This window comes from Giraffa tippelskirchi, chromosome 12, assembly GCF_054371585.1.
Source record: "Giraffa tippelskirchi isolate mGirTip1 chromosome 12, T2T-mGirTip1v1.2.pri, whole genome shotgun sequence".
NCBI classification, from domain to species: Eukaryota; Metazoa; Chordata; class Mammalia; order Artiodactyla; family Giraffidae; genus Giraffa; species Giraffa tippelskirchi.
The window spans coordinates 87,621,587-87,649,566 of NC_137286.1; the positions used below are offsets into that span (position 1 = coordinate 87,621,587).

The 27,980-nt window shown below is 38.8% G+C and overlaps 1 protein-coding gene across 20 annotated transcripts in view; it reads right to left on the reverse strand.

Annotated features, from left to right (window-relative positions):
• ZC3H13 (zinc finger CCCH-type containing 13) overlaps nucleotides 1-27,980 on the reverse strand; it is a 106,864-nt gene that overhangs the window by 25,306 nt on the left and 53,578 nt on the right. For 8 of the 20 annotated variants that reach the window (XM_081547321.1, XM_081547320.1, XM_081547317.1 and 5 more), the window contains exons 9-13: nucleotides 20,120-20,427; nucleotides 16,805-17,269; nucleotides 7,776-7,967; nucleotides 2,684-3,239; nucleotides 2,026-2,079 (exon numbers count right to left, since the gene is read on the reverse strand). In XM_081547321.1, the coding sequence (XP_081403447.1) occupies nucleotides 2,026-2,079; nucleotides 2,684-3,239; nucleotides 7,776-7,967; nucleotides 16,805-17,269; nucleotides 20,120-20,427 (1,575 nt within the window). Of the gene's footprint in view, nucleotides 1-2,025; nucleotides 2,080-2,683; nucleotides 3,240-3,591; nucleotides 3,676-7,775; nucleotides 7,968-16,804; nucleotides 17,270-20,119; nucleotides 20,428-27,980 lie in introns of all 20 variants that reach the window. The other 12 variants (XM_081547327.1, XM_081547324.1, XM_081547329.1 and 9 more) reach the window with 3 other exon arrangements.

Consider the following 27,980-nt stretch of genomic DNA (forward strand, 5'->3'; position numbering starts at 1 on the left):
AGGAATAAATTTGTTATGTCATAAGCCCAGTGCTTGTCTTGTTGTGGGTACACTGGTGAAAACTGGTTCTAACTCACCTCTTAGAACTAAATCATCTACTTAATGACAAATTAATAAAATAATTCATATGTTCACTATTTCTTATTCTTTAGTTAAACTTTAGATGACTAGTGTTCTATATCTCTGGATACTTAAGTTATTCTAGTGTTTTCCTATATTTCACTGAATTTTGACCACTTTTTTCTTTTCTTTTTTAACAAACACTGTTTATAAATACTATGGCCAGAAGCTGAGTAACACTGTAGCACATGAGCACATGTACCTCCTTGACGGCTCATTTATACAGATGAGCAACCAGGTAGAAAATGAGGCCCCAGATGTAGTACGACAACTGACAGGCCCAAGCTTGTAAGAATTCCTCATCTAAAGCTCCTGCCATCATCAGGTAGTCTATTTCCTCATCCTTTGAATCTGGGCTAACCCAGTGACTTATTATGTATGACAAGAGGAAGTGGTGAAAATGACACTGTAAGTCTGGAGATTTAGGACTCAACAGGCCTTTCAGCTTCTGCTTTTGCCTTCTTGGTATGTTTCTACTCTCATATGCAAAAACAGAGTTTAGATTATTAGAGGAAAAGAGGTCAAGATGCTCTAAGCAACAACCAGCACCAATCGCCAGACATGTGAGGAAGGCCATTTGGGGTCATTCAGACCTAGCTGACCTGCTAGGTTGACTGGAGAAACAGAGTGATCCTACATGAGACCAGCAGAAGAGCCACTCTGCTGCCAAACTGCCAACCCACAGAATCATGACCGAATAAATGGTGGTGGTTTTAAACTTCCACCATGACAATACACTGAGATGACAATAGGTAAAAACATCAAGATATTTATCTCATATACCAAGTTACTTTATAGAGCAGCTGACTACTAAATTTCTCGGGCCCTTGTCAATGCTTGGAATATTTAACCACAAAAAGCTCAAAGAAATTCTGGCTACTGTTCATTGAGATCAGAAGCGTGAAAAATAATCAAAGCATAGGATTAAAAAATAAATAACAAATATTTCAGAATTTTAATCTTAGAAGATAGAGAGTCAAAGAGGTCAGAGGAAAGAGAAATAACACATATTTTTTGCTTACATGTGTTAAAGGCAATATCTGAATTTTATGTTTAATGTGAGATATTTTTTTTAATATGAAGTGAGGGAAGCCAGAGAGTAAATATAGAAAACCATGGCTGCAGACTGAAGGAAAGGCAAGACCTAATGGAAGAAGTCTCCATTTCTGTGGTATGTTGTTTGTCTATAACCAAAATCCGTAACAGCAATGATGAAAAACGCCTAAAGCAGAGAGTGTATTCACCATGAGGCAAATGAGCTATAAGTAGGGGCAAAGAAACTGAAGCTATATAAATGATTTTCAGTTTGTCTTAACAAATTTAACTGTATCCTCTATTCTAGTTAGCATTAAAAAAAAAAAAAAAGGCCTTTAATTCGGTGTTTGGTTTTGGGTCTGTAAAACCTCAAAATTGACCAATCAGAGTCTGGGATTCTCATGGCTATAGTGACTGGCTTAGCTCTCTTGTTTACTCCTCAACTGAAGGCTATATCTGAGCTGACAGGTATAACCCTGGGGTCATCCTAGCTGTCATTTGGGGAAAAGCTTTCTAAGTCTAAAACTAATACATAAGAAAATAGTGCAGAAATACCATTCTTGATGCTTTGAGAATCTGAGTATAATCACATCAGAACAAATAAAAACTAACCCTGGACTTCCTACATACCTGAGCAAATAAATTTTTTGGTATTAAAAAAAAAAAAGTGAGAGTAAGAGAGAAAAGAAAAGAGAAAATGCCCTTGGTATATACTAATAACAACACATCTTTTTATTGCAGTAACCTTTGCAATGCCAGGGACTGTACCCTGCCAGGCTCCTCTGTCCATGGATTTCTCAGGCAAGAATACTGGAGTGGGTTGCCATTTCCTTCTCCAGGGGATCTTCCCAACCCAGGGATCCAACTCACGTATCTTGCTTGGCAGGCAGGTTCTTTACCACTGATCCACCTGGGAAGCCCGTACTAAACAAAACAACAACAACAACTATAACTCCACAGTCCAGAGAGGATACCTCTCTCTCATCTTCTTCGGTGGTTCCAGAAGTTCCTCAGTTCTAAGACATTATGAATGCTTCTGCAGCCTGCGGGCGGTGACTCTAAACTTCTAAGTACACAAAACTCATAAAGGACTATCAGGAACAGGACAAGCATTATGTCCTGGTGACAAGCCAACTCTATTAACTAGTTATACAGTGGATATGAAGGGATGGGACACAAATCCACTGGTTCTACCACTGTTAGGTTGGAATCCTGTTAAAAACAAGTCTCCAGCAGTCAAATAAACCAATGTGCCATCAAAAATGGCTGCAATCAAACAGTAAACAAAAATTATTAACTGTATCCGCTGGATACAGAAATAAAAGAATGAGAAAACTGTTACTTTTTTCCCTCGACAATTCAAAAGATGTTGCATGCCAAGTATAGATAATAAAGCTGAGATACACGATAATGCAGAGAGGAAAAAGAATGAACAGGGTAGGGTATTAGGGGCCGTGGAGAAACTTAATGTACCGCACTTTCTGAATTCCTCCATTGAAGTGTAAAAGCCTGGCTGGCAGTCACTTACTTGGACTTTCTCTCCTCGTGGCCGTCTCTGGGGTTCCGGTCTTCTCGGACGTCTTCCCGCTTTTCCCTGCGGTCCTCTCGAGCCTTCTCCTTGTCTTCCCACTCCCTCTGGCGCTCGCGCTCGCGCTCGCGCTCCCTCTCTCTCGCTCTCTCCCGCTCGCGCTCCCGCTCCCTCTCCCGCTCGCGCTCCCGCTCCCTCTCTTCGCGCTCCCGCTCCCGCTCTTTCTCCCGGTCGCGCTCCCTCTCTCTCTCCCTCTCTCGGTCGTGCTCCCGGTCTCGCTCTCGCTCCCGGTCTCTCTCCTTCTCTCTTTCTCTCTCGCGCTCCCGCTCCCGCGCCCGCTCTCTTTCCAGTTCTCTCTCTTTCTCTCTCTCCCGCTCGCGCTCTCTCTCCCGCTCGCGCTCTCTCTCCCGCTCGCGCTCCCGTTCCCGGTCTCTCTCCCTAGCCCTTTCGTCTCTTCTATCATCCGTTCTGTCTACTCTTCGTTCCTCTCTTCTTTCATCACGCTCAAGCTCGTCATTCCTTCCCTGATGTCGAATTGGTGAGCTTGGTCTTTGATCTACAATGAAAATCAAGTTTCATCAGTGATTAATTTGACAGATAAAAGCTATTGTTAAGACAGTATGGCAAATCTTAAACTTTATCTGTGTATAGGGTCACACTGGCAACAAATATAAATCAGGTACTATATTTACTTTTAATTTAATCATCCAAATAATCACCACTAGATGTTTAAAAATATTCTTTTCTTAAAGGTAACTTTTATTTGCCCTCTAACTACCGCCTTTTCTGCTCCCAGCAACCCAGCTCCCACCTCCCCGCTGATTCGCCTTTCCTCTTTCTCTGCATGCTCCCTACCCTGCCTCCAGCCCACTGCTCCAACCCCACTTTCTGCCATCTCTACCCTTCACCTCTGATCTTCTCTGTCCCCCCAGCAGGGCCTGAGAACACTGGTGGCAAAGGATAGGGGCAGCAGGAGGTGTAGAACATAGGAGCTGAAGGAAAAAAAAAATTTCCCTCGTAAGTCACACCCCTAATTTCAGGGAGAAAATATATACACAAGTGCAGCTACTATGTGAGGAAAATATAGTAGAACAAAACATCTGTCAGTATTTGTTGCTGCTATATCAATTTATCATAAACTAGAATATTAAGGGTACTGATGCTTAGCAATCTTGAAATAATCAAATACAAAGTGTTTCATATTAGTGATCTATATTTATAAATAACTAATAAACTGAAAACTTTAATCATATAACTACTCAGATGAAGAGCTGTTTTCTTAAAATGTTAAATGATAATGATAACCTCATCACATTTATATGTGAATCACATATATATATATATTTTTAATACATGAATCATATAAACACAGACTGAATGCATGCTGCCCAATATGCCCAATTGAGCAAGAAATTAGTCTGGGATCAAAAAATGTCTAAGAAAATGGCATGAACCTTTCCAAAGAGACAGCCATTTTTGAAAAGTAGGTCACTGTGCTAGGATCTAGGCTACTACGAGGTCTCTATTTTCACACTACAAAGTAATGTTGACTAGTCAGTCATAAAGGTCCTAACACAATATGGCCAACAGGGTTTGTACATGAAATCTCTAGCATCAACTTATTAAGCAGAATAATTTTAGGATATTTGTAGGGAGGAGGTCAATATAGTAATTTGAATTACCTTTCTTATCACAGATAAAAAAGATAAGAATTATCCATGCTTACTTATTCTTTAGAGGTTATATATCAAGCTATGAAAGTTCACAGAATTTTAAAACTGAAAGAAAACTAAACTCTGTCCACCCCCCCCTTTCCTCCTTTTCTTCTTAGAATTTATGGTCCAAAAGTTGATTTATCAAAGTCACAGAGATGGTAAATACATGAGGGCTCTCAGGACTAGAAGTCAGTTCCCTTATACCCGCCCCCCCCCCTTTTTTTACTTTTGCTGAAATCAATTTAAATTTAAAATGGTTCCATGTACTACACTCTAGTTCCTGGAAAGCTATATACTCATGTCTTTGACCGTCTGAATTCCTGGTTTGGGGGTCATACTGTCACAAAGATTACAAAACAACCTGAAACAAATTCAATACTGTAATTTATAGCAATTCACACTTGAAATTTCTGATTATAGCAATGTTAGGGAATAGACTGTTTTACTCAGGCAAGCTTTTTCTGACAAATGACAACTCTATCTTCCCAACCACACTGACAAAGTTCCATACTTCAAAGAAAATGGAAAGGAACATCACTTAATACATCTCATCTTCTGTATCCTTCCCCAAAAATGTGTTTTTCAAAGGTATACCTCTCTTCATATATTTCCTTACTTTAATGAATGGCATGCCCACTCATGAAACCCATTCTGAGTTTTCCAAGTCCCACTGTATTTAAGTACCATCAATTTCACTCTCAAAATATTTCTTTTTTCCATTTCCTCTTTCAATTCCTATAACTCATATTATTAACTTAGACTCTGGTCAGTTCTTCTTATATACCCATGTTATCAGTGGTCTAATGTTGTCTTTGGTCTTTTTGTAGACTCTCTGATGCTTTTATTTTTATTGATGAAAACTATTTTTTTTTTCCAACTGCTTTAAAAAAAAAAAAAAAGGTTGTTTAAAAGCACTTATTAAAGGCAGTGAAAAAGGCAATTAAATCCAAATTTTTTACCCTGACTTATTAGGCCATTTACAACATGGTCTATGGTCTCTCACCCATCCTTTTTCTTAGTTTCTTTCCTTTCCTTCCAATTGTAGCATTGCTCTACTCCAACTTCATGATTCTTTACTCCCCAAAGCACATGTTTTTTTTCAGTCCTGTGTGTCTGGACATGCTAGACTGTCTACTTGACAGTATTTCTTCCATGGCTCCCTCTAGCCAACTCCTATTCATCCCTCAGGCCCTAATTCAGATGTCTCTTCAGGATACTTTTGTGGATTGCCTCAGAATTCTACGTGCATCTTTGTCTTCTCACAGAACTTCATACAGTAGTAGTATTTATCATATCTGATTGTCTACCCTAATCAGCCTGTGAAGAACTAAAGGGAAGATTTAAATTCCTGAGCACAAGAAGGTCCTGAGCATATCTCTACCTCTGACCTCTATCCATCTCCCTTTGCTCACCATACTCTAGTCACACTGATCTTTCAAATTCTAGGACATACGAAGTTATTTCCCATCTCAGAGAATTGGCACATATTCTTTTCTCTGCATGGAATGTTTTTACCCTCAATACCTACAATGCTAGCTTCTTTCCTTGCATTTATGCCTCTGCATATATGTCATCTCAAATTTTTCATAAGCACACTATTTAAGGAAAGTAGGTCCCACTCATGCTTTATTTCTATCTGGATCTCTTGTATGTTTCCTTGATAGCATCCACCAATCATTTCTTTCTTCAGGGGGGATATCGTCCCTTTTATAAAGTTCTACAAGTGCAAGAACTGTTGTACTCCAAAAACCCAGCAAAGTGCAGGAGTACTCAATAATCATTCGTAGAATATAAAATCAAAAGTATATTTCTATTTCAATTGTACAATTGATATTTACTGAGGTAGTTATAGTAAAATAAAATATAAACTACAGGACATGTAGTCAGAAAACCTGAGTTTGAATTTTAGCTTTAGAACTTTATTCTCTGACAATGAAAAGAATCACTACCCTTCTCTTGGCCCAAGTCTCCTAAATTATAAACACAGATTTCCTTATCATAACTAAGCTCACAGATATTGAAAGATAAAAGGATTTAAAACATACATTTTCTGACTTAATACTGTAAAGAATATTAAGCCAGAGAGTATATAAAGAGCAACTTTCAAACTTCTTGGTAACTCAATACATATGTGATTGAACTAAATAAGACTGAAACCAAATGTTACACTGAATTCAGGCATGAGATGAGAAAAATCTGAGAGGGACATGAAACTAGAAGAAAAGAAAAAAAAAGATATAAAAAGAGCATTATCAGAACACAGTGTTAGATTAACGAGAATAAAGACTGATGAATCAGTGTTTGGGAAGAAATAATTTCAGGCATTAACACAGATCGTATCAACTCCAGCCTCATCTGTAACTAAGGAAATCATACACATCTTTCAACCCAAATGCATTAGGCTTGCTAAAACAAACTCAACTCAGCAATTCGTATCTATGTCTCTGATCTCATCTATGCTCTCAATAGTATAAGGTGTCTTAGTGACTTCGCTCTCCTCTTATTACTACTACCCATATCAAGACAAATGTTACCTCATATATAATACAGCCCGCTGTGAAGCATCAACACTCAGTTCCCTACTCCATCAAGTTTTATATGATGTTAACTTCAGCATTATAGCAAACCTTACTTTAGTAACTAGGCAAAGTTAGTAAGACCTTCATAAGGTCACAGATGTTCAAAGGCCTAACACGTACTGACAATAAAAGCTTGTTTAAGAAAGTACTTATAACCCTTCTAAACTGCCTTCTAGTATCTTGCTTCAATACTGATTTAAGAGGTCTTCTGGTAGAGTAACAGAGAATTTTTAGCTTAGCTTAAAATATACAAGAATATAAAGTTAGCTAAACTAAGTATTACATATTTTCAGGAAGGAACACGAATAAACTATTTCTCCAGACGGTCCCTAGCCCCATCATCACTGCCTTTGTCTTGTTCCTCCCTGGCAGTCCTTACAAGTCTGTGTATCACAGCTAGTGAGTGAGTGAGTGGTCAGGACACTCAGATGAGAAACTATCTCCTGAATCAGAAATACCTGAAATGGCACCCAAGCACCTATGTTCTTTAAAACACTGTGAGCTGTGTGGTTAAGGCAAGAGACATACAGCCAGGCACCTCAACTCTTGCAGTATGCAAGTACTTACGAACTCAGTACCTGCTCTGTTACCAAGTGAGTACTGGTAGCCAGTTATTTAGATAATCTCTACCAAACTAAGTAAAAAAAAGATGACATGAATACATAGCTTAAAATGCGCCAACAAACAAAAGTCTTAAAAGATATTTTATGTTAAAAAGTAAACTGATAATGGTTGGAAAAAACTACAATTCTCCCAGTCAATGTTGGTGACTATTTAAGAGTACTTCACTTAACATACCTCTCTCTCTGTTGTCGCGACGGTCTCTCTCCCCGTGTCTTCTCTCAAAGGAAGAGTCTCTTGCTTGCTCTCTGTTCTCTCTCTCAGGGTATCTGTCTCTTTCAGGATAGCTGCTTCTCGTCTCCCAGCTGTCATGATAGTTGCTACTACTACTGTGACTATCAATCTGAGAACCTCTTGTGCCTCGACTTCCTAAACAAAGGATATTCACACAAATGTTTAACATATAGACTTCATTCAACAAGTTGTCAGTCACAATCTTTCCTCCCTCAAAACATATAAAGATGTGTGGGTTGTTATTGTGGGGTTTTTTTGGTGAGTTTTTATATTTGAGTGTGGTAATCATTGTTGGAAACAATATTATATGCTGGATTAGAATACTCAAAGTGTCTAATGACTGATTTGCCTCTGCTTAAGTCCTCGTTTTCCCTTCCTATAAAAAAAAGGACAAATAATGAAATCATAAAGCAAACAGACTCATTTCAATTAAGCCAAAAAACAATGGAACAAAAAATAAAAACTATTAATGCATATATAAATTTTAGAAATACCATAAAATATTTAAAATATGAATTATGGATATATCACATTGGCTACACTTTATAGTGAAAACATTCTAATATAGAACCAAGGTACTTTGTTGACAGTAGGTGATACCTGAAAATTTTCATTAAAAAATTGGGAAATGAATGTTCACAGTAGCTTTGTTATAGCCCCACTGTAAAGTACCCAAATGTCTTTCAGTGGGTGAAAGGCTAAACAAACTGTGGTACATCCAGATCATAGAATATTTTAAGTTACAAACTACTGATACATGCAATTACTTGGAAGCTTAAGGAAATTCTGCTAGTGAAAAGCCAATCTCAACAGGATACACACAGCAGGATTCAGTTTATATAATACTTGTGAAATAATAATTACAAGATGATAGACATATTAGTGGTGGCCAGCATTCAAGGACAGGGGAAGGGATTTGAATGTGGCCACAAAGGGATAACAAAGGGAGTCCTATGATGGTACAATTGAGGATCTTGATTGTGGTGATGGTAATGCAAGGTTACACAGTCACTATGGAAAATACTGAATAGTATGGAAGTTCATCAAAAAATTACAGAACTACTACCTGATCCAGCAATCCCACTTCTGGGTACAGAGCCAGAGAAACTGAAATTAGGATCTAAAAGAGATATCTGTACTCCCATATCTGTATGCCCATGTTCACTGCAACATGATTCACAACAGCCAAGACAGAAACAACCTAAATGCCCAATGATAGATGAATGGGGAAAAAATGTGGTATATACATATAATACTTTGGCCACCTGATGCGAAGAGCCGACTCCTTGGAAAAGACCTTGATAATGGGAAAGACTGAAGGCAGGAGGAGAAGGGGATGACAGAGGAAAAGATGGTTGGATGGCACCACTGACTCCATGGACATAAGTTTGAGCAAACTCCAAGAGATGGTGAAACCTGGTGTGCTGCAGTTCATGGGGTCGCAGAGTCACATATGACTCAGCGACTAAACAACAGATATATACATATAATGGATTTGTCTTTGTTGTTTTTAGTCACAAAGTGGTGTCTTGACTCTCTTTCAATTCCATGGACTAGAGCCTGCCAGGCTCCTCTGCCCATGGGATTTCCCAGGCAAGAATATGGAGCGGGTTGCAACTTCCTTCTCCAAGTGATCTTCCTGACCCAGGGATGGAAATTGCGTTTCCTGCATTGGCAGGTGGATTCTTTACCCCTGAGCCACCTGGGAAGCCCTATAAAGGATTATTCGCCCTTCAGAAAGAACACAGTCCTGCCATTTGCAACAACATGGAAGACATTTTGCTAAGTGAGATAAGTCAGACACAGAAGGACAAATGCTACATGATACCACTTATATGTGGAAACTAAAATAGTCACACTCATTGAATCAGAGAGTAGAATGGTTTTACCAAGGGGCTGGTGAGAGGGGGAACATGGAGGATTAGTCAAGGGGTACAAAATTTCAGTTGTACAAGATGAGTAAGTCACAGAGATCTACTCTACAGGATGGTGTCTACAGCCGATAATACTGTATTGGAAACTCAAAAATCTGGTGAGAGGACAGATTTTATATCACTAGCATTCTTATCACACACACATACAAATAATAACAGAGTGAGAGGAAACTTCCACATGTTAATGGCACAGATTGTGGTGGTGGTTTCAAGGGTATACTTATCTCCAATCTCATCAAGCTGTATATATTAACTGCGTATAGATTTCTGTATGTCAATCATACCTCAGTAAAGTGGTTTAAAAAAAATTGCATAGAGCTACACACACACACCTTACAGGTTGAACAGGTTTTGAGCACTGAAAGAATTATAGTATAATTCTAAATACTTTAATTGGGATGTTTTAATAATCAAAATATCTATAAATACTATTTTAATAATTAAAGACTAGAGAAAGAAATTTAAAACTTTTAAAAATAAGACTACAAATGAGCTACATATAACATCAGGGAATGAAAAGGTAAATGTCAGAATAGATGCTAAGAGAAAATTGGTAAAAAAAAAAAAGTCACATCTGAGGATGCAACTCAGAAAATGAAAAAGAGATATACAGATGGAAAACCTGAAAGTTAAGAATCAAGGAGAACACAATGGGAAGACTGAACAAGTGTCTGAAAGTGAAAGCGAAGTCGCTCAGCTGTGTCCGACTCTTCGCGACCCCATGTCCATGGGATTCTCCAGGCAGGAATACTGGAGTGGGTTGCCATTTCCTTCTCCAGAGGATCTTCCCGACATAGGGATCAAACCCAGGTATCCTGCACTGCAGGCAGACTCTTTACTGTCTGAGCCACCAGGGGCTCAAACATATGTCTAACTATATGCTAAGATAGAAAGATTGAAAGGATAGAATAAGCTATATCATACAAATACTAACCAAAAGAAATCTGTGAGTGGGATAATCTTTTTTAGACAAAAAGATAACATTCAGGATGAAGAGGATCATCCTGTAACAATAAAAGGAATAATTTGCCTTACATGTATCCACGAGCAAAGCCTCAAAATATTCAAAGCAAAAATTGATCAAATCACACAAAAATCAACAAATTCAAAATAATAGTGGAAGATTCAGCTCACATCTCTGTAATGATAGAAAAAGCAGACTAGAAAGAAAATTAAATGTAGATTTGAAAGCATGATTAACAAACCTGACCTTAGAGAGACACTTTACATACTTTGCAACCATTAAAAGCACATGCAGAATACACGAAAACTGACTGATGAGCCACAAAATAAGACCTAACAAAAACAAATGCCAAAAAACTGAGTTCAAACAGTCTCCTCCAATAACAATTAAAATTGAGGGTAGGGGATTTATTTTAAAAAGCATGATTGGAAATTTAAAATCCTATTTCTACACAACTCATGAGTCAAAGAAAAAACCATACCAAACTTCAGAAAGCGTTTAGAACAGATAAATATAATCACACTGTCAAAGAACAGATAAATGCTCGTTTATACATAAACTGTTCTCTTCTAGAAAAGAGAAAAAACAGAAGCAACACTTTCCAACACATTTCAATCTCCAAACCAAACAAAGACAATATTAAAAACTAAAACCTATGCAATGGCATGCTGGCTCCAAAGAGCCACCAGTGTGCTTCTCTTCTCATCTTCACACTGAGTGGCACTGTTAGTAGCTCACAATCTGCTATGGTAGGAGTAATTTATACTATGGAAACTGGCATTAGCTACAAGCCAGGCCTTTCTTTCTGAAGAGTAAGTTGTTAAATATTTACACTCATACACTGATTATATGCCAACCTCAATTAAAAAAAAAAAAAGACTTTATTTCAAAATTAAATTTTAACAAACCTATTTTGGAAGTTTTAAAAGAAATGAAATGTAAATTTATTTTAGAAATGCAAGAATAGTTCTGAAAGTGAAAGTGTTAGTCGCTCAATTGTGTCCGACTCTTTGCAATCCCATGGACTGTAGCCCACCAGGTTCCTCTGTCCATGGGATTCTCCAGGCAAGAATACTGAAGTGGGTTGCCACTTCCTACTCCAGGGGATCTTCCCAACCCAGGGATCAAATTCGGGTCTCCTGCATTGCAGGTAGTTTCTTTACCATCTGAGCCACCAGGAAAACCTATTTATAAGAACAGTTGTAAATTTCAAAAAAAAAAATTAACGTAAGTAACAAGATAAAAGAGACTGGCTATATGATCTTCTCAAGATACAAAAAAAACAGGCATGACAGAAGCTGCCAGCTAATTTAGGAAAATTAGGAGATACCCTTTGCTGGTAGCTCAGCTGTAAGAAACCTCCTGACAATGCAAGAGCCGCAGGAGACACGGGTTCTATCCCTGGGTCGGGAAGGTCTCCTGGAAAAGGGCATGGCAACCCACTCCAGTATTCTTGCCTGGAGAATTCCATGGACAGAGGAGTCTGGCTGGCTATATCCCGAGACTGCAAAGAGTCAGACACAACTGAAGTGACCTGGCACACACGCACGCACCCTTAACACAATAAAAAGCACCCTTAACACAATAAAAAGCATCTGCAAGTGGAAAAGAACTCCCCTGCCAAGGGAGAAGACTAGGGTTCGATTCCTGGGTTGGGAAGATTCCCTGGATAAGGAAATGGCAACCCACTTCAGTATCCTTACCTGGGAAAAGGAAATCCCACTAACAGAGGAGCCTGGCGGGCTATAGTCCATAGAATTGCAAAGAGTTGGACACAACTTAGCAACTAAACAAACAACAAAAATCTACACAAACACCATGCTTAACAGTGAAATGTCAGCAATAATTCCTTAAAATCTGAAACAAAGCAAAGAAGCCCATTATACCACTTGTAGTCAACAGTGCATTGAAACAGCTGCTCAGCAGGTTACTGACAATGAATAAATATTACTCAGAAAGAAGAGCCAAATATGTCTATTCCCAGACATAAATGTTTAAGAGAATCTAATTATATCTACCAAGAAAATACAGCAACATCATAATGTAAGATGAATATAAAAAATTTAATTAACATTCCATACACCGGCAATAAGCATCAGAAAATGTTTTAAAATATATCATTTGGTGTGCCTGTATGCATTCACTTAAGCACTATTTAAAACCGAAAAAAAAGTCACTTCAGTGATGTCTCTTTGCGATCCTATAGACCATAGCCTGCCAGGCTCCTCTGTCCAGGAGACTCTACAGACAGGAATACTGGAGTGGTTTGCCGTGCCCTTCTCCAGGGGATCTTCCCAACCCAGGGATCGAATCCATGTCTCTCAAGTCTCCTAAATTGGAGGTGAGTTCTTTACCACTAACGCTTCCTGGGAAGCTCAAACAGAGGATTCAATAACTTACGGCATACCCTACGATATACACTATGCACCAAAAGGAGGATGTGGCTGTTTACCAAGCTAACTGATATGTAACTATCTCCAAGATATTTTAAAGTGAAAACAGAAGAGAAAATGAATAAACATACTTATTTGCTTGTATACAATGTCCTTCAGCTGGATACACACAAAACTGGCTAGGACCAGGTCAGGAACAGAGGGGAGGCTTTCACTATATATCCTTTCATAGCTCTGAAATTGTGCACCACGTGAACGCATTATTAAAAAGAGAATTTTTTTAAAAAATACCATTTACAATGGCAACAAAAATAGAAGTTACCCAGGAATAAAACATGTACAAGACCTTAATAGAAAAAGTTATTAATCAATAAATTAATGTATTTGAAGTAAAAATCCAACAGTTTTTTCATGAAGCTTTAAAAAAAATTCATTTTTAAAACATATATGAAAAAGCAAAGGGCTAAGAAAAGCCAAGACAACTATGAAGGAGAAGGTGATGGGCCTTCATCTTACTGTGAAACTACAATAAACCAACATGCCTATGGAAAGAGTAAGAAAGGTCAGAATTCTGCAGCAGTGTTTTGGGGAGGGGAAAAACTGGGTGGAGGAAGAGAGATGTCAAAGTTGACTCAGTCCAGGCAGTGTGGAGATAGTCAAATTCACTTAGGTAGGTTGTTATTGATGATGATGGTGATGCCAAATGCTTTTCAGAGGAAGATAAGAAAAATGGCTCAAGATCCTGACATGGGATGTTTTGAGGTGGCTCTGAAGCAAGTACAAGTACTGAAGAATACATGAGTTAGTCATTTCTGACACCACCAACTTTGAAAGTCTATCATTTTAAATCCCATTTTAAATGATCATTTTATCATCTATTTACCCATTTATTAGAAATTACTTCGATTTTTTTTTTGCCCGACAGTAATTTTCTTAGTGCTCCACATTAACCAAGATGGTAGCCATGACTGGACATAATTCAACCGGGGGGTGTGGGGGGTGGGAGGGGGTGGGAAAGGGGTCCCTAAGTCAGGCCCCCTTTATCTTCTGCTACTTTAGTTAATAATTCCTACTAGGAATTTATAGAGAAGATGAGAAATTCAACTAATTGAAAATTACAACTAATTTGACAAAGTGATAATGAATGTCAGAAATAAACAAATCTTAGGAGATTTCAGAGCTAACACCCAAAAAAGATGTCCTTTTCATTATAGGGGACTGGAATGCAAAAGTAGGAAGTCAGGAAACACCTTGAGGAACAGGCAAATTTGGCCTTAGAGTACAGAATGAAGCAGGGCAAAGGCTAATAGAGTTCTGCCAAGAGAACGCACTGGTCATAGCAAACACCCTCTTCCAACAACACAACAGAAGACGCTACACATGGACATCACCAGATGGCCAACACCAAAATCAAGACTGATTATATTCTTTGCAGCCAAAGATGGAGAAGCTCTATACAGTCAGCAAAAACAAGACCAGGAGCAGACTGTTGCTCAGATCATGAACTCCTTATTGCCAAATTCAGACTTATATTGAAGAAAGTAGGGAAATCCACGAGACCATTCAGGTATGACCTAAACCAAATCCCTTATGATTATACAGTGGAAGAGACAAATAGATTTAAGGGACTAGATCATATAGACAGAGTGCCTGATGAACTATGGACGGAGGTTCGTGATATTGTACAAGAGACAGGGATTAAGGCCATCCCCATGGAAAAGAAATGCAAAAAAGGAAAATGGCTGTCTGAGGAGGCCTTACAAATAGCTGTGAAAAGAAGAGAAGCGAAAAGCAAAGGAGAAAAGGAAAGATATTCCCATCTGAATGCAGAGCTCCAAAGAATAGCAAGGCGAGATAAGAAAGGCTTTCTCAGCGATCAATGCAAAGAAATAGAGGAAAACAACAGAATAGGAAAGACTAGAGATCTCTTCAAGAAAATTAGAGATACCAAGGGAACACTTCATGCAAAGATGGGCTCGATAAAGGACTGAAATGGTATGGACCTAACAGAAGCAGAAGATATTAAGAAGAAGTGGCAAGAATACACAGAAGAACTGTACAAAAGAGATCTTCATGACCCAGATAATCAAGTTGATGTGATCAATCACCTAGAGCCAGATATCCTGAAATGTGAAGTCCAGTGGGCCTTAGAAAGCATCACTACTAACAAAGCTAATGGAGGTGACGGAATTCCAGTTGAGCTATTTCAAATCCTGAAAGATGATGCTGTGAAAGTGCTGCACTCCATATGCCAGCAAATTTGGAAAACTCAGCAGTGGCCACAGGACTGGAAAAGGTCAGTTTTCATTCCAATCCCAAAGAAAGGCAACGCCAAAGAATGCTCAAACTACCGCACAATTGCACTCATCTCACATGCTAGTAAAGTAATGCTCAAAATTCTCCAAGCCAGGCTTCAGCAATACACGAACTGTGAACTTCCAGATGTTCAAGCTGGTTTTAGAAAAGGCAGAGGAACCAGAGATCAAATTGCCAATATCTGCTGGATCATCGAAAAAGCAAGAGAGTTCCAGAAAAACATCTACTTCTGCTTTATTGACTACGCCAAAGCCTTTGACTGTGTGGATCACAATAAACTGCAGAAAATTCTGAAAGAGATGGGAATACCAGATCATCTGACCTGTCTCTTGAGAAACCTGTATGCAGGTCAGGAAGCAACAGTTAGAACTGGACATGGAACAACAGACTGGTTCCAAATAGGAAAAGGAGTACGTCAGGGCTGTATATTGTCATCCTGCTTATTTAACTTATATGCAGAGTACATCATGAGAAACGCTGGGCTGGATGAAGCACAAGCTGGAATCAAGATTGCCGGGAGAAATATCAATAACCTCAGATATGCAGATGATACCACCCTTATGGCAGAAAATGAAGAAGAACTAAAGAGCCTCTTGATGAAAGTGAAAGAGGAAAGTGAAAAAGTTGGCTTAAAGCTAGGCATTCAGAAAACTAAGATCATGACATCTGGTCCCATCACTTCATGGGAAATAGATGGGGAAACAGTGGAAACAGTGTCAGACTATTTTTTGGGGCTCCAAAATCACTGCAGATGGTGATTGCAGCCATGAAATTAAAAGATGCTTACTCCTTGGAAGGAAAGTTATGACCAACCTAGATAGCATATTTAAAGCAGAGACATTACTTTGCCAACAATGGTCTGTCTAGTCAAGGCTATGGTTTTTCCAGTGGTCATGTATAGATGTGAGAGTTGGACGGTGAAGAAAGCTGAGCACCAAAGAATTGATGCTTTTCAAGTGTGGTGTTGGAGAAGACTCTTGAGAGTCCCTTGGACTGCAAGAAGATCCAACCAGTCCATCCTAAAGGAGATCGGTCCTGGGTGTTCATTGGAAGGACTGATGTTGAAGCTGAAACTCCAATACTTTGGCCACCTCATGTGAGGAGTTGACTCATTGGAAAAGACCCTGACGCTGGGAAGGGTTGGGGGCAGCAGGAGAAGGGGACGACAGAGGATGAGATGGCTGGATGGCATCACAGACTCGATGGGCATGGGCTTTGGTAGACTCTGGGAGATGGTGATGGACAGGGAGGCCTGGTGTGCTGCGATTCATGGGGTGGCAAAGAGTCGGACATGACTGAGCAACTGAGCTGACTGACTGATACGAACATACACGATACAGTTCACTGACAAGTCAAAAACCTTACCCTTTTCAGGCATCTCTGGACCTCTTCCTCTACTTCTGCCCATCCGGTCATTCCTAATCTCACTTCGAGACTCATTTCTTGACTCATTTCTTATTTCAGTGCGAGAACTTTCTTCTCTCAGATGGTTTCTGCTATAACTTCGGGATTCTTCCTGATATGCATCCTCCTTTCGATGAGAATCTCGACTTTCACGGTCCCTGTAGTCGTGAGCATCACGAGTAGACCGAGAATCCCTGGGGTCGCGGCTCTCCTTGTTATCTCTGCTATAATCTCTCATCTCCCTGGAGTCCCGAACGTCTCTAGAGTCTCTCAGTTCCCTTCGGTCTCGAGTATCTCTGGCATCTCTCCGATCCCGCCCATCTCGAGGTTCGCGGTCATCCCTGTGGTCTCGAGAAGAGCTTTGATCCTGTTCATACTCTCGTTCTTCCCTCGTGTCCTTTTCTCTGTCCCTTTTACCTCTAGTCTCTGTAAACATAATTTTGGAAATACACTGTAATTCCTTTCACAAAACTGTAGGAAACTAGACACTGTATTCAATACAGGGCTTTAAAATTTTTATTACAATGGTAATTCATGTTATTGACAAAAACTAAAAGGAGAAAACATGGGCAAATAAGAAAACTAAACCTATCTGTAAGCTAACATTTCAAAGGTAATTTTATTAACACCTAGATTATTTGTCTTGATTGAACAAACTTAGAACACGATATTCTGGTATCAACATACCCATACATAAGATCTGAAACAACTGAAACAAAGTACGCTGATCTCCTATCAATTCTATCAATGATGGCTTACTTTTAGAAATCACTTTTAGATTCAAAGGTACAAGTGACATTAACTAATCTCTACTAAGTATTAGGCCAGACTAGTCCACACATGACCACCAATGTACTTAAACACTTGAGAATAACCTATAGTTAGTAAGCTGGCTGGCAAAGAGATACTGTTATTCACCCTTTTTTTTTTTTAAAGCTATTTCATGGACTCACACTCCCATCTCTAAAGCTTTTTCTACTTAAAGCATTTTCTAACATTTCATGGGAAAACTTTAAAAAACAACTTCAGCTTAAAAAAGCTGAGTGAACCTCAATAGTTACTTAATTCAAGCTTGTCACTGTATACATGAAGGAATAGAGGCCAAGAGCTTAAGTGGTTTAGTCAGCCCCATACATTGTGGGAATTTGCCAAGATTAGAAACTATTCTTTAGAGATGTCTAGAGAAACATAAGTTGATTTCAGCATAAATCTGAAATGAACTGAAAGAATTATCAAGAGACCCTCAAAGAACAACCCATGTACTTTTTTTATCAGATTCCTTCGTAAATTGCTCTTATACTCTGGAACAACCCCAAGATCTGATGCTATTTTAGCAACTTTATAGTAGCCTAGGACCTATGGCTAGGTCCGTAGACTTTCCCTGTCTAGTATCCACAAGATCCTCATCAATAACTTATCTCCTCTGCCTACATCCATAAATGCCACCTAAGGATAGAAGCAGCAGTAGGCAAGAATCTGACAATGTCTCAATTTCTGTTTGACTACATCTATGACTTCAAGGTGGCTCAGATGGTAAAGCGTCTGCCTACAATGTGGGAGACCTGGGTACGATCCCTGGGTCAGGAAGATCTTCTGGAGAAGGAAATGGCAACCCACTCCAGTACTCTTGCCTGGAAAATCCCATGAACGGAGGAGTGTGGTAGGCTACAGTCCGTGGGGTTGCAAAGAGTCGGACACGACTTAGCGACTTCACTTTCACTTTCATGACTTCAAGTCCTCCTCCAATACCAAGTGTGCCTAGAAATTTGATCACTTAGCACTAGGTTCTTCTTTTATGATGCCCCCAGCTGTCTTTACAAAGACACCCAGTTACAATATTTGCTCTTTACCTACTTCCCCCTCCTTTCACTAAAATTATCCTTATTTCAAAAATGACTTTTGGGAAGATTAAAGATACAATATTGTAAAGTTAAAAAATAGAAAATAAACTAATTTAAAAAAGAAAAAAAAATAAAGATATGTCTGCATAAAAAAGAAAAAAAAATAAAGATATGTCTGCATAAAAAAAAAAAAAAGAAACATCCTCCTTACAAAGAATCAAAAAGTGTATGGTTTATTATTAAAAGAATTCATATAACACAAAACCCCCTTACCACAAAAAAAAAAGTATTCCTGTAAGAATCAACTACATACTGAATTTCCTCTTCATTAGGGGAATTGTGTTTAATAAATAGTATTTTGAAATAATAAAGAGTTTTCATTCAATAAGTAGTCACTAAAAATATACCATATTCCCAGTCAACCCTAGTTGTTGATAGGTATAAGAGCATTTTCCCCACTTACCAATGTTCTACATATACTGCTATGCTGATCTGGTTCCAAAAATCATGTATACAAGGAGTGATTCTCTAAAATACGTGCTTTGTCTAGTCCCTGTCTATGCATCCAACATTTCTAGAATAAAATAATTATTTCTTGCACTGTTGACTGGAGGAGAATAAATTCAACATGTTTCATAGGAGACTGCTGTGTGATACTCACAGAGACTTTAAAAACACACGTTAAACAGAAATGCTGTTGCAAGTAAGCAAGTATTTCCTGAGTATTCTTTATGTTAAAAAAACTAACTCAGGAGATGTTAGGAAAAAGACTTGCTAAGTTAAATAAACAAGAACAAGAAGCTTAGACAGGAATTACAGAAAGAGATGAGAGTGATTCAATTTTACTGCCAAATAATAATAACATCTTAGCTTGAATACGGAATAGTAAATTCAAAGTTAATGTAATGCTCAGGAATCTAAAAACTGTCTTGCTTACTTCTTTGTTGAGTTAGACCTGGAAAACTGATCACTTGGTTCCCACTGACCTTCTAAACGTTCCCCCAGCCCACACCTCTTTATTAAAACATCTCTGATATGTTTCAACTCTGCTCCCTGGTTTGTTGCTTTTAAGCCTCTTCTGTTGTTTTTAAAGAATTAGCTAAGCAATTAGACTGATACTCTTAAGAATCATACAGTCCCAAATTTCTAGAACTTGAGAATACTCAAGTAAAACAATGTACCGAAAGAAAGCAACAACTTAATATACATATAAACACCCAATTACCTATATCTAGTAGCTTACATTTCCATGTCCTTAAGCACCTCCTATTGCCCTAAAGAGCTCTGATCCACGTGTTACAGAAAATGTAGTATAACACAGTTCTCTTCTATCCCTTATTCTAACAATAAATCTGAATATCCAATTTTTTAATAAACAAAATATCCATTTACATAAAAGAACTCTAAAAAACCCACAATACTGCAGAGCATTTACCTTCCCTCCTTTCATGACGCCGATCGTGAGACTGTGACGTTCGCTCATGATCGTGCCTCCCCTTCTCTCTCACTGGAGAGCGATGTCTTGGAGGGCTTTGCTTTCTCTGAGGAGAAGCCAGAGAGTGTGAAGGATAGGGAGAAGCAGAGCGGCGTAAAGGTGGAGTTATCGTCCTCTGATAAGATGGTGAAGGAGTTCTTTTTCGGCGAGGAGAAGGAGAGTGTCTTTGAATAGATGATCCTGACTGTGAGGAAGATGAGTGATGTCTAGAAGATATTGGAGAATGATGTCCTGCTGGGGAAGTGGACCTGTAAAGAGAAACAATAAAAAACTGGGTTCAAGAGCCTTCACTTCTAGCCAAAGGAAAGTCTTTTAAAACAACAACAAAACCCTGAATATAAAAGTTAAAGCTAAAAGTGTAAATAATAATTTTAATCCAAAATAATGTAAAATCATTAACAGGATGATTTTTAAGTCAGCTTGAGGCAACAGTTCTAGATGAGACACATAGTGACCTCCTGAGCTTTGGCTCCAAGGCACACTTCCTTTTTCCAGGTAACATTCTCCCTGATCACAAACGGTTCTTACTCTCACATAAAGTATAGAATTCACTCTTAACCAGAGATGATCTCTGACAGTGTGAATAGGTACTTAGAGGACGGAATCCACAAAGAGCTAAAGACAAAACATGCTAATGAAATCTAGACAGACAGTACTGGCTGTGAGAACGCCTATAATTCAGGGCTGTGGGAGAAGTGAAAAACTACCACCAATCATACCAAACATAAAGTTTGACTGCCTGGGCTGACATGTAGGATGGGGAAAGAACGCTAGGGTTAAGCAAAGGACATACTGTCTATACTGTCTTTATCTTAACCTACCTTTCACTCTAAGGCAGTACAAATTGAGATTTAGTTCATAAGCTTTAGTTTAACTAAGGCTTCCTCTACTCCCTTCAAATCATCTTGCTTGACTGCTGCCAGAGAAGTAACTTAAAAACACATGAAGCACATCTGAATTACTCCTATGATCTGTTAGGTCCTGGGCTCTGTCTACATTGAATATACAAAACTATGTGTGACAGAAAGCTAGAATACGTGCATTTGCGCATTAACTGAAAACAAACAGGACTAACGTTTAAAAAAACAGCATTCCAGACATCACATACTGAGATATGTATCATATTTCTCAAAGCAATCATTTCAAGGCTACATGGTTGTTCAAAAAAATTATGAGTTCCTGTCAATGTATTATGGAATTACCTTCAGTGCCTATGATGTGTATTTTTTAACTTCTGCAATGCTGACAAAGTCATTATTAAACCAAGATTTCTCAATCTCGGAACTACTGACATTTTGTATGCAGTACTTCTTTGTGGTGGGGGCTGTCCTGTACATTGGAGGATGCTGAGAGCATCCCTGGCCCCTACCCACAAGAAGCCAGTACCATCTCACTCCCAACCCCATTCATACCAGTAAAAATTACTCCATATAGCTCCAAATGTCTCCAGGTAGGTTAAAATCAAGCCTGGTGGAGAATCCTTGCCCTAATTGTTTATAAATGACGCCTTAGTAGAACTTTTATCAATAAAAGGTTTAAATCTATGAAATACATGTTACTGAGCCAGGAAAGTGGTCCATGAGCCAGGAAAGTGGTCCAATATGTTGGAAAGGATTTTGTAAAAGAATGAGTTGAGCAAACAAAAACACTTTTTGGATAATAGTTGACAGTAAAACAATAAAAATTAATAAATATCAGCTAATTAGAACACCACACTTATCTAAACATTCTAGCTATTTATGATTACAAAACTTTCATACTTTTAATAAAAACTGTTATTCTTTCCTCATATACAAAAAATAAGACATAAACCACCAGAATTAAATTGACTCTAAACTGGAATTTATTTACTAACAGATATGAGCAGAAATGCTCAATGGGTCTTAGCCAAATTTGGAAAACCATTTATGACCAAAGGCTACTCATATACTGAACAGAAAAATTATTGCAGGACTGAGAAATTCTCATTCTAATTTGACTATTGTTTGGTGCTTTCCAAATTCAATTTCATTAGTTTCTGATCAATTTGGAAACACCTAAATTGAAAAAATAAACAATGTGGCTCTCCACTAAACTGACATTTTGGTTAGCTTTGAGTTTATTACTGAGATATACTCAAAATTGTTTCAGGAATGTCTGCCATTTATTTTGGTGATTTGTTCACAAAACTTAAAGTAGTTCACAATACTATCTTTTAAAAAAACACATTACAGTCTAATCACATTTCTATTCAAATTTGGTGTCTACTGCTGCTGTTGTTCAGGTATTTTGAGTCATGTCTCTTTGTGACCCCATGAACTGCAGCACGCCAGACTTCTCTCTCCTCCATTCTCTTCCTGAATTTGTTCAAATTCATGTTCCCTGAGTTGGTGATGCTGACTAACCGTCTCATCCTCTGTTGTTTCTTTCTCCTCTTTCCTTCTATCTTTCCCACCATCAAGGTCTTTTCCAATGAGTCAGCTCTTCACATCAGGTGGCCAAAGTACTGGAGCTTCCACTTCAGCATCAGTCCTTCCAAAGAATATTCAGGATGAATTTCCTTTAGGTTTGATCTCCTTGCAGTCCAAGAGACTCTAAATAGTCTACTCCAGCACCACAATTCAAAAGCAACAATTCTTCCACACTCAGCGATCTTTATGGTCCAACTTTCACTTCTGTACCTGACTACCTGAAAAAGCATACCGTTGACAACACAGACCTCTGTTGGCAAAGTGATGTCTCTGCTTTTTAATACACTGTCTAGGTTTGTCATAGCATTCCTTCCAAGGAGCAAGCATCTTTTCATTTCATGGCTGTAGTCACCATTAACAGTGATTTTGGAACTCAAGAAAATCTGCCACTGCTTACACTTTTTCCCCTTCTAACTGTCATGAAGTGATGGGAATGGATGCCGTGATCTTAGTTTTTGGAATGTTGAGTTTTACGCCAGCTTTTCCACTCTCCTCTTTCACCCTCATCAAGAGACTCTTTAGTTCCTCTTCACTTTCTGCCATTAGAGTGGTATCATCTGTAAATCTGAGGTTATTGATATTTCTCCCAGCAATCTTGATTCCAGCTCGTGATTCATCTAGCCCGGCATTTCACATGATGTACTCTGCATATAAATTAAATAAGCATGGTGACAATATACAGCTTTGTCATATTCCTTTCCCAATTTTGAAGCCGTTAGTTGTTCCATGTCCAGTTCTAACTGCTGCTTCTTGACCCACATACAAGGTTCTCAGGAGACAGGTAAGGTGGTCTGGGATTCCCATCTTCTTATGAATTTTCCAATTTGTTGTGATCCACACAAAAATGGAAGAACAACTTCAGTTCAAGCTTAGATAATCAAGCTATCATATTAAGGACAGAACACCTATGTGTTGTCAAGTTATGTCTTCAGCATTTTAACCATATTTTTCTACTTATCCTTTTGGGCAGGGAGAGGGGAGTTTGTTGATTTAATCATCTATTATCAAATGAACGTTTGCGTCCCCTTCCCCTTCTCCAAATTTATATGTTTGAGGCCTTAACCTCCAACGTGATGCTATTTGGAGGCAGGGCCTTTGGGAATAATTAGGTTTGAATGAAGTCCTGAGGGTGGGGCTCCCATAACGGGATTGTGTCCACATAAGAGAAGGAAGAGACTATAGAGTTCCCTCTCCCCTGTAAGTGAGGACACAGTGAGAGGACAGCCATCTACAAACCAGGAAGAAGGCCCTCACCAGGAACCCAATCTGCTAGCACCTTGACCTTGGACTACCCAGAAACCAGGTCTGTGAGAAATAAACGCCTGTTCTTTAAGTTACCCAGTCTACGATATTATGTAACAGCAGCCCGACTTTGCTACATTTTTTTCTGTTAACTATTTTTTAAGTCTGAAGACTGAAAAATAGTGAAAAGAGAGAGACGATATGTTACCAAAACAAGATGAGTCAAATTATGGCTATAAGCCTAATTGGTCCCAGGCCTATGTTCATTCTGCATATATAAAAGAGGTGACTCTAGGTAACAAAACTGTCTTGAAATCTGATCAAAACTGTTAGCAATTAGGCTTCTAGAATATTGTGGGGATGTAATAAAATACATTTCTACTTAGAACAGCAGTAATTTCACATTAACTAGTACACTCTAGTACCTGAAGAACTATGGATGGAGGTTCATGCCATTGTACAGGAGGCAGTGATCAAGACCATCCCCAAGAAAAAGAAATGCAAAAAGGCAAAATGGTTGTCTGAAGAGGCCTTACAAATAGCTGAGAAAAGAAGAGAAGATAAAGGCAAAGGAGGAAAGGAAAGATATACCCATTTGAATGCAGAGTTTCAAAGAATAGCCAGGAGAGATAAGAAAGGCTTCCTCAGTGATCAGTGCAAAGAAATAGAGGAAAACAATAGAATGGGCAAGACTAGAGATTTCTTCAAGAAAATTAGAGATACCAAGGGAACATTTCATGCAAAGATGGGCACAATAAAGGACAGAAATGGTATGGACCTAACAGAAGCAGAAGATACAAAGAAGAGGTGGTAAGAATACTCAGAAGAACTATACAAAAAAATCTTCAAGACCCAGATAACCACGATGGTGTGATCACTCATCTAGAGCCACACATCCTGCAATGCGAAATCAAGTGGGTCTTAGGAAGCATCACTATGAACAAAAGCTAGTGGAGGTGATGGAATTCCAGTTGAGCTATTTCAAATCCTCAAAGATGATGCTGTGAAAGTGCTGCACTCCATATGCCAGCAAATTTGGAAAACTCAGCAGTGGCCATAGGACTGGAAAAGGTCAGTTTTCATTCCAATCCCAAAGAAAGGCAATGCCAAAGAATGCTCAAACTAATGCACAATTGCACTCATCTCACGCGCTAGTAAAGTAATGCTCAAAATTCTCTAAGACAGGCTTCAACAATACGTGTACCATGAACTTCCAGATGTTCAAGCTGGTTTGAGAAAAGGCAGAGGAACCAGAGATCAAATTGCCAACATCCGCTGGATCATCGAAAAAGCAAGAGAGTTCCAGAAAAACACCTACTTCTGCTTTATTGACTATGCCAAAGCCTTTTACTGTGTGGATCACAACAAACTGTGGAAAATTCATCAAGAGATGGGAATACCAGACCACCTTACCTGTCTCCTGAGAAATCTGTATACAGGTCAAGAAGCAACACTTAGAACCAGACATGGAACAATGGACTGGTTCCAAATTGGGAAAGGAGTACATCAAGGCTGTATATTGTCACCGTGCTTATTTAACTCATATTCAGAGTTCATCATGCAAAATGCTGGGCTGGAATGAAGCACAAGCTGGAATCAAGATTGCTGGGAGAAATATCAATAACCTCAGATACGCAGATAACACCACCCTTATGGCAGAAAGCGAAGACCTACAGAGCCGCTTGATGAAAGTGAAAGAGGAGAATGAAAAAGTTGGCTTAAAGCTCAACATTCAAAAAACAAAGATCATGGCATCTGGTCCCATCGCTTCATGGCAAATAGCTGGGGAAATGATGGAAACAGTGACAAACTTTATTTCCTTGGGCTCCAAAATCACTGCAGATGGTGACTGCAGCCATGAAATTAAAAGACACTTGCTCCTTGGAAGAAAAGTTATGACCAACCTAGACAGCATATTAAAAAGCAGAGACATTACTTTGCCGACAAAGGTCCATCTAGTCAAAGCTATGGTTTTTCCAGTAGTCATGGATGTGAGAGTTGGATGGTGAAGAAAGCTGAGTGCCGAAGAATTGATGCTTTTGAATTGTGGTGGTGAAGAAAACTCTTACGAGTCCCTTGGACAGCAAGGAGATCCAACCAGTCCATCCTAAAAGAAATCAGTCCCCAATATTCATTGGAAGGACTGATGCTGAAGCTGAAACTCCAATACTTTGGCCACCTGATGTGAAGAACTGACTCACTGGAAAAGACTCTGATGCTGGGAAAGACTGAAGGCAAGAGGAGAAGGTGATGACAGATGATGAGATGGTTGGATGGCATCACCAACTGGATGGACATGAGTTTCAGCAAGCAAGTTGGTGATGGACAGGGAAGCCTGGCATGCTGCATTCCATGGGGTCTCAAAGAGTTGGACATAACTGAGCAACTGAATCGCACTGAACTCAGTACACATGATTTCCTATCAAAGGGGAAAAAAGAGGTCACATTTGACATTCAAATAAAGAACAAAGGAAAGCTTATTGCACAAACAGAAGTCTCAATACCTTAAAACAGAAAACTCCACTTCAGCAAGTGCACTGTGATTTATAAAACATAAGGAAAGCTAATCTTTAGCTTGAGTTGATTCCATTCAAAAGCTTTTTAATGCTGCTATAATTACGACACAATATGCAATGAGAATATTCAGGGTATACATGAGGAAAAGATGTGAAAATTTATGCAATTTAAAATGAAAGTTCCTTTCATTTGAGATGCAAGTAATTTCACCTACAAAGTGATATGTTTACTCCAGACTTTCTTAAAATTTGTGAAACCAATTTTTCTCAATAAATGGTTTCTATTTCTCAAATATGAAAATATGCTTATGTAACAGAGTCAATTGTTAGGTAGGCTGATAAGAAGTCCAGGGTCCCTGAAGAGGAGGAGGAAGAGGAGGAGGAGGAAGAGGAGGAGGAGGAGAAAGGGGTCTGGGGCTCTGGAGGAGGAGAAAAGGACAAATGTTTTTTTCTTTAACCCCAGAGCTGATGATTACACAACAAAACAACTCAGCTTAAACTCTGTACTAAGGATTATATAACAACAATGTATCACCAATTCGATGGACATGAGTTTGAGCAAGCTTGGGAATTGGTAATGGACAGGGAAGCCTGGAGAGCTGCAGTACATGGGATCACAGAGTCAGACAGGACTGAGCTACTGAACTGAATTGAATGTATCCTGCTTGAGAACATGTTTCTCCTCCTTGAGAACCTTCTGACTAATCCTGTCATCTTAAAATGTATACTGTGGGAGTGGGTCTAGTGAAACTGAAGTCGCTCAGTCATAGTGTCCGACTCTTTGTGACCCCATGGACTTGTTAGTTCTAATCCCGTTATCTTAAAATGTATATTATGGGAGTGAGTCTGGTAAGGCCTTTACAACCTTGAGACATTCTTTTGATTTACTGTAACAACCAATTACAAAAGTATATAGCTCCCTTGCTAAGACTAGCGAGGGGGGCACTGTCCGTCCCCCTTCTGATGTCTGTGTCAGAAGTTTTCTCTGTTCCTTTTTCACTTTAATAAAACTCTGCTCCACAAAAGCTCTTGAGTGATCAAGCCTCGTCCCTGGTCCCGAAGCTAAATCTTCTTCAGAGATCACAAATCCGACATCGTTCACTGTAAGCTATCATAGCTGAAATACATAATTCAACCTTTAAAATCATCATGCAAAAAGCACACTTACAAAACACTAAATGAACTATGGACACTATCAAAATCAACTCTCCTTTCAGTGGTAAAATAGAACACAAAATGGTACACATTTCACACACAGAAATATTTAGGCTTTATTGTTTACATAAGAAACTTATTTTAAAAAGTTAAGTCACTATGAGGTATAAAATAAGCTACAATGATTCATTGTACAGCACAGGGAATATAGCCAATATTTTATAATAGCTCTAAATGGACTCTATATAAATAGGGGCTTTTCTAGTGGCTCAGATGGTAAAGACTCTGCCTGCACTGTGGAAGACTTCGGTTCGATCCCTGGGTTGGGAAAATACCCTGGAGAAGGAAATGGTAACCCACTCCAGTATTCTTGCCTGGGAAATTCCATGGACAAAGGAGCCTTCTTTATTGTAAGTTTCAGGTGTACAACATAGTGAT